This window comes from Populus nigra, chromosome 3, assembly GCF_951802175.1.
Source record: "Populus nigra chromosome 3, ddPopNigr1.1, whole genome shotgun sequence".
Lineage (NCBI taxonomy): Eukaryota > Viridiplantae > Streptophyta > Magnoliopsida > Malpighiales > Salicaceae > Populus > Populus nigra.
In genome coordinates this window covers 986,511-999,888 of record NC_084854.1, presented here as the reverse complement: position 1 = coordinate 999,888, position 13,378 = coordinate 986,511, and the positions used below count along the sequence as shown (strand labels likewise).

The 13,378-nt window shown below is 35.3% G+C and overlaps 1 protein-coding gene and 1 long non-coding RNA gene across 2 annotated transcripts; one reads left to right on the top strand and one right to left on the bottom strand.

The window, feature by feature from the left end:
* Positions 1-44: 44 nt before the first annotated feature.
* Positions 45-1,922, bottom strand: LOC133688341 (uncharacterized). The gene is made up of 3 exons (XR_009841129.1): positions 1,720-1,922; positions 913-969; positions 45-184 (listed from the first exon to the last, which is right to left on the bottom strand). It is a non-coding gene; the product is annotated as an uncharacterized LOC133688341 (long non-coding RNA).
* A 1,712-nt stretch (positions 1,923-3,634) lies between these two features.
* LOC133688204 (glutamate receptor 2.8-like) lies at positions 3,635-11,519 on the top strand. Its single transcript, XM_062107614.1, has 5 exons — positions 3,635-3,691; positions 8,457-9,839; positions 9,929-10,241; positions 10,335-10,741; positions 10,833-11,519. The coding sequence occupies exons 1-5, from the start codon at positions 3,635-3,637 to the stop codon at positions 11,337-11,339; spliced, it is 2,667 nt and encodes an 888-aa protein (XP_061963598.1). The 3' UTR covers positions 11,340-11,519.
* The last annotated feature ends 1,859 nt before the right edge of the window (positions 11,520-13,378 follow it).

Genomic DNA, 13,378 nt, shown 5'->3' with positions numbered 1-13,378 from the left:
GTCATACTAACAACTATACATATATATAATACATCCACTACATATTACACCTTCTACTTGATTTTTTTTTGCAACACAAAAGAATTTACACTGAAAGTAAAGACATGAATATTACATTCCAAAATGATAATTCATAAACAGGAGAATTCCTACATCTAATGATCTGCATCACCTCGCGGTGTACCTGTTTCAACAATAACCATATTAATTAACTTACTCGCTATATTAGTCTAATATTAATTAATTACTCTTAACCTTTGAAATTTAATACTTCTACTTCAATCTAACTTAATCCCATACATAGTCTTTTCAAAACTTAAAAATCCAGTTAACTCATCTTAATTACCAAATAAATCTAACACTTCCATATAACTATTCAGAAATTTAGTTTTCCTTCCTCAGTTACCAACAGATCCAGTAATTCCATTCGAATTACCCATCATCTAGCTAACCTCTTTTGTTAGCCAATCAATCCGGTAATTCCATATGAATTACTCCTTATTCGATTAATCTCTTTGTTAACCAATAAACCCGGTAATTCTCTTGATTACCCAAAAATCCGGCTAACCCATTTCGGTTAGCAAAAATCAATCCGGTAATTCCATATGAATTACCTAGTATTCGGCTAATCTCTTTTGTTAGCCAATCAATCTGGTAATTCCATTCGAATTACCCAGCATCCGGCTAATCTCTTTTATTAGCCAAACAATCTAGTAATTCCATATGAATTACCCCATATCCAGTTAACCCCTTTGTTAACCAATAAAACCGGTAATTTCACATAATTTACTAATAATTCACATAATCATAACTCAAATTATTCATTTGCTCCATTCGTTTAATATCAATTAAATAACCAACATAGATAATTAGGGAAACTAAAATTACAAAATAAGGTGACGAATCACCTACCTTCTGTTCGGGATGACCCAGCTCCTCCTGTCTGATAACCAACTTCAGACACAACTCCTGAATCAATCAAGTGTCATTATATCATTAGTCCATCAATATTTTTCTTACGTGCAGAAACACAAAGCACGTAATATTTTTATTTGTAATTTGTTCTAATAAAAATTCATTCTCAAATATAACATCATTATTTTACATACAACCTCATATTTAACTCAAGCTACTTCTTTGCTTACTCTATGTTCATAATTCCTCCATCAAATAATTCTTCTATTCTTTATACCCTCACATCATATTATTTATTTTATCTAAATACTATATTCAAACACAATCTAGACATTTTGTCTTCATATTTTCTTTTAACTAGTTTATTTCTCTTTTAATTTGAATTTACTTATAATTATAATTATTATTATTATTATTTTCTCAACTTAAATGCTATCTCTTCATTTAATCTTTCTCACATTTTCATTTATCATGATTAAACATGATTTTTTTTTTCTAAACATTAACATCAAAACTCATTCTCCTATTTTTCTCCTTCATTTGGCCGAATGTTGTTTCTTTTTCCTCCCCCAAATTTTCTTCATTTACTTGTTATTTCAACTTGTTTTCATTCTATTCCACTTCAATTTCATCATTTTTCCTTCCCCTCCTAATTCCCCCAAATTCACATAAGAACCCTAAATTCAAAAATCTAGGATTTAAGGGAAACTAAGGTAAAATTCCATGAAATTACTTCCTAACTTAATCAAATAAGCTTAGGAAAACATCTAAATCAAACATTAAATCAAAACTTCTCATGCTTACCTATTTCTTTTCTTCCAATTTCTCTTCTCTTCCAAAGTTAGTTGAACTCCCCTTCTCAAATCCTCCTTCCTTCACTTGATTTAGTGTTTTATAGGTTGAACTTGCAAGTTTATAAAGTTATTCTCTCAATTTCCTTATTGTTTTTCCTTACATTTCTCTCTTTCTCTCACGTTATGCTCTGTTTTTCTTTTCCTCTATTTTGTTTCTGCCCATTCGGCAGTTAATAAAAGAGAAGGAGAGCTTATATGTTTTCTTTTCAATAGCTAATCACTATTCTACCCTTAATGAGTATTTTTGCCTCTATTTGACGGTTTTTATTTTTTTGCTAGCACTGCCGAGCTCCATTCATCTTAAAATTTTAACCAGATTTTATTCAATATATTTTAAGGTTCCTCATAAAATTTCAGCTCAATCCCATGGTCGGATTGAAAATTACGTCCAATAACGTAAAACTAGTCGACTTGTGATTTTTCGTAAAATTTCCGAATTTCTCTAAAAATTCTAAAATTTTAACCCAAGATAAGAAATCATATTAGAAGGCTCCACACAAATTTTTAGAATTTTCTGATAACTCAATCAAGAGTTATGAATTTTTTTGTTTTACCTAAAACTAGTCAATTTTTTATTTTTCGCCCGGAGGTTTTACAGTATATCTCACCATTACTCGTCTAGATATTGCATATGTTGTTCATATTATTAGTCAGTTTCTTGTTTCTCCTACTACTGTTCACTAGGTAGCTGTTCTTCGTATTTTGCGATATTGTCGTTGTATAGTTTTTCAGAGTCTTTTACTTTCATTCACCTCTTTCTTGAAGCTGCGTGCATACTCCGATGCTGATCATGGTAGCGATCACATAGATCGCAAGTCCCTTACCGAGTTCTGTATCTTTTTATGTGATTCTCTTATTTCTTGGAAGAGCAAGAAACAATCTATTGTTTCTCGATCATCCACCGAAGCAGAATATCGTGCCATGATATCTACTACTAAAGAGATTGTTTGGTTACATTGGTTACTTGGTGATATGAGAGTTTCATTTTCTCATTCTACTCCTATGTATTGTGACAACCAGAGTTCTATTCAGATTGCTCACAATTCGGTTTTTCATTAGCGAACTAAGCACATTGAGATCGATTGTCATCTTACTCGTCATCATCTCAAGCATGACACCATTACTTTACGTTTTGCTCCTTCTTCCTTGCAGATTGCAGATTTCTTTATCAAGGTGCATTCCATCTCTCGTTTTCGATTTCTTGTTGGCAAACTCTCGATGCTTGTAGCTACCGCATCGTGAGTCTGAGGAGAGATGTTAAATAATATTTATGTAGTCTTATTTATTAAGGGTAGAATAATATTTTCAGTTTAACCTATATATACTTTCTTTGTATTTAGGTTAACACTATGCACTCATAATAAATAGATCATTGAGAATTCTAACCTCCCTTTTGTGTTTGATCTTAATTATTTTAACACTGCTCACCAGAAATCAAGTTTTGAGGAGTGTTTTGTTGCCGTGTCATCATTTACATGGGAGAAATGCTTGAAATGCGACGAGGAGGATTCACTCCTATCATATTTTAATCCAGTAATTTGGAGGTTCATTGTAATTTATTAATGGCAATCCCACTGCAGGTTCTCCAACATGCAAAACCACATAACAGCTTCCCCTCGTTGGACCCTTGTTCACTCCCACTATCAATGTTACTGTCGTGGTGAAAGTTGTAGTAAGGGCAGCAACTGATCCAGTTTTCCCTCCCGACATCGTGAATGTTTATGGAATACTGCGTTATAGCCAGCAGCAAAGAGCAATATATATTTGTTGATATCGAGAGAGTTCATATGTTTTCTTCACCAATATAGAGTTCATCATCAATATCAAGGTTTCATCTGTTTTCTTCTTCTCTGTAAGTTCTCAAAATGTTAGCGGTTGGAGTTGGACTCGCAGCATTTTGTGAACTGGAGACTCACAAAAAGGTTCCATTAACATATATGATGAAATAAAAATACATGATAAGAACCAGCTCATACCCTGTATGTCTCCTGATCAAAAGAGTTTATGTAGGTCTCATAATAATTATTTTTTGAAGAATCTCTTTTTGGAAGGTATAAATATGATTGCATAAAATCTCAAACAAACCCTTTCCTGGCATGTACAAATCATATATTTATGCAACAAATTTATATGCAAAAAAAAAATTATAAAACAAGTAAACATCCAAACAAAATACATATACTACAAAAATATACAATAAAAATTAAGTTAAAAAAGATAATTTTACTTTCTTTAAGTTGAGAAACCTTAATAAAATTTGAATTAGAACAGAGATGTTAACAAACTAAGTGTTGAGGTGGTCGAATTTGTAGTGGGAGGTTGATGTGTAATAAAAAAAATTAGAGGGTTTGCTGTTTATTGTAGAGAAAAATAAAGAAAGAAAAAGAAATGAGGAAGGGAGAAAGGTATTCGTTAGATCATAAATTTAATATTATAAATGGATTTACCAATGATATTCATCAATGGAATTAATCTGCCTGTAATTCTATCTGTAGAAGTGGCACGTCATTGTACCTTTTGATATTTTTTTTATTAACATGGGTGTCCGGACCAGTTTGCGCGCACCTCGACTAATCCCACGAGTCCTGAAGTTAATGACCATATAAGACTCAAGTGGCCCTGAGATTTGTGAGACTTGAACTGGTAACTTCTGGGGAGCAAACTCATGATCTGACCAGTTGAGCTATACTTCTCAAGTTATTTTTGACATTTTTTTAAACTTTTTTTCTCATTATAATTCATTTTTATCTATGTTTATTGATAGATATAATGAAAGAATAATGTATTGATAAAATTCACCATAATTTATCGGTAAAAAAATTATATTTGTAATGATTTTAATTGCAACTCTACATCATATGCATATGTATATTGATCTAGTTCCTGCTTTTGGATAAATTTTGAATAGAAATTTGATAATTTTATTATGGCGCAAGGAGGATCGATTAAACTGAGTTGCATTATTAAAATGAAAGGCTACAGTATTTTGGACTCTTGATAGCTAGTTGATCAACTCTTTTACCCTTTTTTTCCTTCTTCTTGCTTTAGCAATTTCTAACCTTCATTTATAGATGCTAGTTCAAGGTTTTTTCCCACAAGTTTATGGCACTTCTGTGGTGGATGGGGATTAGGGATCAGCCATTTTAAGTTTGGTTCTTAATTTCTTTTAAGGATAGAGAATTTCAGAATCTCAAGAAAAAACTAAAGTAATGGCTTATCTCTGACAACATGCAGTTAATATATAAATTTCCTCTGTAACAGTCAATAGATGGGACTGATTTCTTAATCATTGAACACTAAAACTGGAATTGATGGACTTAATCGTAAATTATTTACTTTAATCAATCCAAGCTGACTTTCTGCATCATGCACGCATTAGGTATATAAGCAAGCAATAGAATTTAAAATCCACGTTGATATTTTTATACATTTTCCTTTCTGCAGCTATTAATTTATCCTCCTAGCAATCACAATAAAATGGAAGAAAATAGTCCTCTTGTGATAGGCATACATCATGAAACCAAATGAAACCCTTGGTTAAAATTGAAAGAATGATTTAGAAAACTGTTATATATATATATATATATATATATATATATATATATATATATATATATAACATTTGGATTCTTTTCTTGAAACTTGTTGTGTTAGTCATAATTTTTAAACTATGTCAGGGTTCATCAAGGGCAAGGGACAAGTTAGGGGCAAGAGGGTCGACCTCAAAACAAAATTAAAAAGAAAAAAGAATTAAAATGATGATGTTTTGTTAATTTTTTTTTAAATTAACAAGTTGATTTTTCTATTTTTTTTTTCCAATTAAAACCAATTAAAGCTCCAAATCAAGCGGATCTGAATTTTAAAATAGTTGCGTTGGTTACCAGGTCAGAAGAATAAAGGCTACCCAACATCCAAAGGCACTGGGTCCTACACTTCTTCTTAAAAATCTACGAACATAAATAATAAGAATTATTTTCAATTTAAAACTCTAAATTATTTGATTATATATGAATCCATCTTGACCTCATTTTTTGTCATCTTGGGTAAACGGTTGAGAAACACCTCCATCTTTTAAGAATGGTTTAGAAACACAGTCCAACCCGAGTTTTTAAAACATTTAAATTTTTTTTATTTAAAAATTAAAATTTTTTAATATTTTTTTATTATTTTAATATACTAATATTAAAAATAAAAAAATATTATTTCAATATATTTTTAAATTAAAAACACTTTAATTTACCATTATTATCATAATCCGGGCACTTAAGCTAAATAAAAATTTATGGTGATTTTGGAACTAGAATTAAGAAGTAGTACCCAGGAAAAAGCTTGCAGCAGTGTAAAACACGATTGACTTACGGGAGACAACGATGTGACATAACAAAGGATGCTTCCTCGAAGGAAGCCACAGCTAAAATAAATGATTGGCATATTCGAACCTTGTCCTAAACAATAGACAATTAGGCACGCACTGTTTAATGATTTCCTGCCAATAAAAATATTAAAAAAGGAACTGATTGTGATCTTCAATTATATATTTGGGTCTAAGACTTCACTTTATGCTAACTGATTTATATTTTATTATGATTACGGAAGGCACACTGGTTTTCTCAGCTTCAGCTTGTTGAGGAAAGCCAGCCTTGTATGATTTCTCAAACAAGCAAGAAAAAGCCCGGTGCTTTCTGTTAGTAAAACCTAAAAACAATGAAACAATATTATCTTATTAAACTCAAACTGGAGAAGATGATGTCGGAACGAAGCCCTTTGCCACCAACAGCTCAAGAGTTTAGGGGATCTATGCTACAAGCTTGAATATTCAATAACTAATCACAAATACTTTGATTTAGTCAAGGGTACACGATGGTGAAATAACCAATAAGACAAGGGATATTTATCGGTGACCAGAACAAGGCGAATTCCGACAGATCTGAGGGCAACTAATTTGTCATATGTGACCAATTTGTCATAGTCAAGGGTACACGTCCAAGTGCCTCTGTTTTACATGCGAACATTAACATGTGCCGGCGACAATGACTTTGATGGGGGTGTACAGTACAGTGTAAATGCAAATCTCTTGCCATTCTCCTCTTCCAACTCTTGCCATTGTAACTTATTTCAATAATAATAATAAAAAATCTTCTTTTATAATAATCTTAATTATGATCAGGGGTGGAGATAGGGAGCAAGTAGGGGCTCGAGCCTCTACCAAAAAAATTAAACCTTTTTAGGATTGTACACATATTTTATATGTGTATCTTCTATATAAATTTTTTTTCAAGTTTTGATATTTCCCTAGAAAATTGTACACACCTTCTATTTGAAAGAATTCAATAAATTCTTCTTCAATGTAATTGTAAATCGCTAACGTAAAATTGTAGCCCACGCACAGGACCACGTCTCCAATTTATTAATATGATTTGATTCAAACAATCAAAACATGCAATTTCCTAGTAATTACAATCACTATTCTTCTCCTCTCTTCAAACTAATACGGTTAGCTAGGCCCCTCCTCAAGAACTGGTCCAGCCTCTTCTCCTTCAAGGCTGTAGGTGGAAGCTAATATAATAGCGATAACATACGAAACATAAAAATTTAAATTAATAGTTGTCATCTATCGTGAGCTGGACACCTCCCTGTATCAATGATATACGAAACATAAAAATTAATGAGCAAAAAGAGTGAACATTAAATTGTATGTAATAGTTGTTTTTTCAAAAGATTTATAAAATATTTTAAAAAGTTAAGAAAACCTAAATCCCCTGTAAAACAATTTAAAATCTAAAAACATTAAGAAAATTAAAATATAATCTTAAAAGAACATAAAAATCCTAAGAAAATAACAAAATTGTTTAGGAATATCTAATAGTCCAATAAGCAACACATGAAAACAATTTAAACTTGATTAAAAGGTTGCATCAACATGTGTATGTCCTTAGTAGCTTATCTGTACTTGATGCCTAATCACTTTTGAATTATTAATAATTTAGAATTGAACTCATTGAGTACTTGATGGCTTATCAGCCATCTTTTTATATGTAATTAACAGCATGAGATGTACTTCTTAAAATAAAATATGAACATAATAAGTTTGGCATTGCCTATTTTAATTGTTTAGGACGGTCACACCAATCATTGCATTATACTTGAATCACCATTCAATTATGATAATCATGTGGTTACCATGTCAATCTATAAATTATTTTTGTTGATAGAGAAGCACTAGTTCTTGCAATATACATTTACACTCACCAGTTAATTAGCTAGTTTTCCCTCAAGTTAAAACAGAAGTTCATGCTCTGTTTAAAAAGTTTGGATTGATAGTGAAAGAAATACAGAGCTCGATCAGCATGGATTGCTAGACAAAAGCATGTTAATTTTCTGCTGTCATGCCGTTTCTTAATTTATAAGGTAGTGTTTAGTTACTGTTGCGAAACAGAAAAGACAAGAAAGTAAAGATAAAAAGAACATTTTTTCTTATTTTTTTTAAATAATAAAAATTCACTATAAAATTGTTCAAAAGACATATTTATTTCATGCATAAGTCCCTTCAGTATTAGAGCATTAACCAAATCCAACATAAGGTGTAGAGCAATTAAAAGGGAGGAGCTCACAGATCATAAAACGTGACTGCAGAATGATCATCCTATAAGAAACTGTGATCCTTTGCTTTATCGTTCTCCGCTGCAGAAGTCTTTAATTTTTCTAATCTCCTTTCGAAATGCAGCCCTGGACTTGATAAAAAATGTGGAAGTGCAAGCAATCTTAGGCCCAAAAACATCAATGCAAGCCAATTTTGTTATTGATCTTGGAGAAAAAGCTCAGGTGCCAATTATTTCTTTTTCTGCAACGAGTCCTTCTCTTACTTCCATCAGGAGTTCATATTTCTTGCGAGCAACACAAAATGATTCAGCTCAAGTGAATGCCATAAGTGCTATAGTTCAAGCCTTTGGATGGAGAGAAGCGGTGCCCATCTACATTGACAACGAATATGGAGAGGGAATCATACCTTATTTAATTGATGCTCTGCAAGAAGTTGATGCTCGAGTACCCTACCGGAGTGTCATTTCTCCATCGGCCACTGATGATCAAATTGTTGAGGAGCTTTATAGGTTGATGACAATGCAAACTAGAGTTTTCATTGTGCATATGTATCGCTCTCTAGGCACTCGGCTTTTCACCAAAGCAAAAGAGATTGGAATGATGAGTGAAGGCTATGTTTGGATCATGACTGACGGTCTGAGTGTTGATTTCTTGAGTTCACCAAATCATTCTGTCACCGATACTATCCAAGGAGTATTGGGTATTAAACCTTACGTTCCAAGAACAAAAGAGCTTGAATATTTTCGAGCTCGGTGGAAAAGGAAATTCCTACGAGATAATCCAAATAAAATTGATGCTGAGTTGAACATTTATGGACTACTGGCCTATGATGCCGCTACAGCATTGGCCTTGGCAGTTGAGAAAGCCGGCACTACAAATTTTGGCTTCCAAAAGGCAAATGTTTCTAGCAACTCATCAACAGATCTTGCAACTCTTGGCATCTCTTTAAATGGTCCAAACATTGTTCAAGCTTTATCGACCACTAGTTTCAAAGGCCTTACAGGAGATTACCTTTTTGTTGATGGGCAGTTGCAATCGTCAGCTTTTCAGATAGTTAATGTGAACGGAAATGGAGGAAGAGGGATTGGATTTTGGACGCCAACAGAAGGACTTGTGAAAAAATTCAATCCGAGAATAAATAAACGTACGAATTCAACTTCTACTTCCAGAGTTTCAACTGTAATTTTTCCTGGGGATACAACTGCGGTTCCCAAGGGTTGGGAGATTCCCACAAACGAGAAGGAGTTGAAAATAGGAGTGCCTCTGAAGGCTGGCTTCAGTGAGTTAGTAGCTGTCACAAAAGATCCTGGTTCCAACACCACAACATTCACCGGATTCTGCATAGATGTTTTTGATGCTGTAGTCAAAGCATTGCCTTATGCTTTGCCTTATGAGTACATCCCCTTTGCCAACTCTGATGGCGAACCTGCTGGAACTTACAACGATCTGGCCTATCAAGTGTACTTGAAGGTAAGACTTGCTCTCTCCTTTTCTGTTCTTGTAACTATATCAGTTTGAATATCATTCACATTGAAGTATTTTTTGTTTATTGCCAACAGAATTATGATGCCGTGGTTGGAGACATAACTATTGTCTACAACAGGTCCTTGTACATCGACTATACCCTGCCTTTCACAGAAAGTGGTGTCTCCATGATTGTTCCGATTGCAGACAACAACAGCAAAAATGCTTGGGTCTTCATGAAACCTTTGACACGGGACCTTTGGGTGACCAGTTTTGTGTTTTTTGTTTTCATTGGATTTGTGGTCTGGGTTCTTGAGCACAGAATAAATGATGATTTTCGAGGGTCAGCTTCAGATCAAGCTGGCACTAGTTTCTGGTTTTCCTTCTCAACTATGGTTTTTGCACAACGTAATCTCCCTTCCCTTGTGAATTCTACTTCTACTGTTGTACTAGCACTCCATATATATAAACACCAAATTGACTTTATGTTTATATTTACAGGGGAGAGAGTGGTTAGCAACTTGTCTAGGGCGGTGATAATCATCTGGTGTTTTGTTGTGTTGATCCTCACGCAGAGTTACACAGCCAGTTTAGCAAGCCTACTTACCGTCGAGCAGCTGCAGCCTACAGTTACTGATGTGAGTGAGCTCATTAAGAAAGGAGAGTATGTGGGCTACCAGAAGGGTTCTTTTGTTCTAGGACTCTTGTTAGACTTGGGGTTCGACAAGTCCAAGCTCATGGTGTATAATTCTGCAGAAGAATGCCACCATCTTTTCTCCAAAGGAAGTGGAAATGGTGGTATTGCCGCAGCTTTCGACGAACTGGCATTTATAAAGCTCATTCTGTCAAGATATTGCTCCAAATATACCATGATTGATCCTAAATTTAAAACCGGCGGTTTTGGCTTTGTAAGCTCACTTTCCTATCTTGTTATTTCCATTTACTCTGTGGCTAATAAGTGCATAGTTTCTCATGTATCCTTTCTTTTTTTAACTTCAGGTCTTCCCTAAAGGTTCTCCTCTAGTGCCTGATATATCGAGGGCAATTTTAAATGTGACCGAGGGAGATGAAATGAAGCAAATCGAGGGTGCATGGTTTGGCAAAAAAAGCACTTGTCCAGATTCCAGCCCCTCAATTTCATCTAATAGCCTTAGTCTCAAGAGTTTCTGGGGGTTATTTTTAATTGCAGGACTAGCTGCATTGTTAGCTCTCATTATCTTCGTAGTCATGTTTGTTTACCGAGAAAGAAACGTCTTGAGGTCCTCTGATTCCACAGCTTCAATATGGAGTAGAATTGAAAACTTCTTTAGAATTTTCATTCAAAGGGACTCGACATCCAGTACTTTCAGACAAAGTGATCTGAAAGATAGAAATGGCATCAGTCTGCCACCTATGTGTGCGCCAAGCCCATCAGACTATTCAGTCCACACGGAATATCCTGCCAATCGATCTTCTGCAAGCTATGATTCTAGTCCAAATAGGGAAGCACCTCAAGAGGTAGTATAGATATCGATCAGCTTACCAACCGAAATCAGGAGAGACCGACAGCTTTGGAAATAGACCATGAAAATAATTGACTTTTAGGTTATTATTTGACACTTCTGACACCAGTAGTCATTAGCATTGTAAAGAAATAGAATTACTGTATTAAAAATACACGTAAGTGAGATTATTTTACTAAGATTTAAGTAGGATTAAACTGGGTTTCAGAAATTGAGTTACTTTATATTTCTTGCCTTCTGTTTTTCTCTCTGAGTTGTGTTACTGAGGAGCATCTGGCATTACCTTCTGTACCTTCATATTTGTGATAGACTTCTTGCCTTTTCTTACAAGTCCTAACTTAACAAGAACCCAGAGATTTGTTAATATCATGGGGACAAACAATGCCCCACCTCCACTAATGCCTAGTGGGAACACATCACCTTCCACTTAGCATAAAGTGGAGGCATAAATGGTGGCAACTATTTTGCCGTAATTGGTGGCCTTGACTTCTTCCCCCAAGCTTTGGCTATAATTAGACAAAGTGAAGAGTGTTGGTGTGTGAAGAACGCAGAGAAGAGTGAAAACACAGAGAGAAAAACGTGAGAGAGAGAGCTTGAGTTGAGTAGAGAAGATTTTCTCCTCCTCCTTATTTTGTTTGTATTGTTTCTAAGCTTGATTAATACAAACCAGTAGCTCCGTGGAGTAGGCAAGTTGCCGAACCACGTAAATTTGTGTGTTTGAGTTCTGGAATTGCCCAACAACTGGTATCAGAGCTTGTTCTTGAAAAAGAGGGTGTTTGATCCAAACTCAAAAATCAAAGTTCTCAAAACGTGTTTTTGACATTACCATCGCGTAGAGGAAGAAGAGACGAATTCACTGGTGAAAACCCGGTGAAGAACCGACGTCCTGCATGCCCGCACGCTCCCACACGCGCCGACGACAGCACTGCCCACGCGCGACCACTCGCGCCACGCTCTCCACGCGTCGTCTTCACCCGATTGTCTGCAACTGAACCGGGTTGACCCGCCACGCCAGCAGCCACGCCAGCAATCCTGCACAGTCATCCGCCACGTCATCCGTCCAGTCAGTAGACACGTCATCAATTGCCACGTCAGCAGAAATTACGCGTGCTTTTGCCACGTCAGCAAACGTGGGTCTCGGTTGGCCTACGTGGATGCCACGTCGTCTTGACACGTCAGCAAAAGTGAGTTTTGATCCAGTGCTTCGCAGACACTATTCTGGCCTGACACGCGGCTTCATCTGCACCGTCCGTTGATCCAAAACTTTGATTGTTAAAATCTGAGCCATCCGAAGTCCGATTGGGGTGATCTCAGTGCCGTTTCCAATAGTTTTGGCCGTTCCGGACACATCTGTAAGGTCAGATTTGACAAATTCAAATCGGAGAAACAGTAAAAATGGCAGATGAAATAAAGGCTGCGGGAATTGAAAAATTTGATGGATCAGATTTTGGATATTGGAAAATGCAAATTGAAGACTATTTATATGGGAAGAAACTTCATCTTCCTCTGTTGGGGAGCAAACCAGAAAATATGCCAGAAGAAGATTGGTTGCTTCTTGATAGACAAGTTTTGGGTATTATCCGGTTATCTTTATCAAGAAGGGTTGCTCACAATGTTACAAAAGAAAGATCCACTGCAAGACTGATGGAAGCCCTGTCTGGGATGTATGAGAAGCCCTCAGCAAATAACAAAGTGCACCTGATGAAGAAGTTGTTCAACTTGAAGATGACAGAAAGCACCTCTGTTACACAGCATCTCAACAACTTCAATACTATCACAAATCAATTGTCATCTGTAGAGATTGAGTTTGATGATGAGATCCGTGCACTCATTTTACTGGCTTCACTTCCAAGCAGTTGGGAAGGTATGAGGACAGCCGTGAGCAACTCAGCTGGAAAATCCAAACTGAAATATGATGATATCCGAGACTTGATTTTAGCTGAAGAAGTGCGAAGGAAAGACTCAGGTGAAAGTTCAAGTTCAGGATCAGCTCTCAACATTAACACTCGAGGGAGGAGACAGGATAGAGGTTTATCCAGAGGC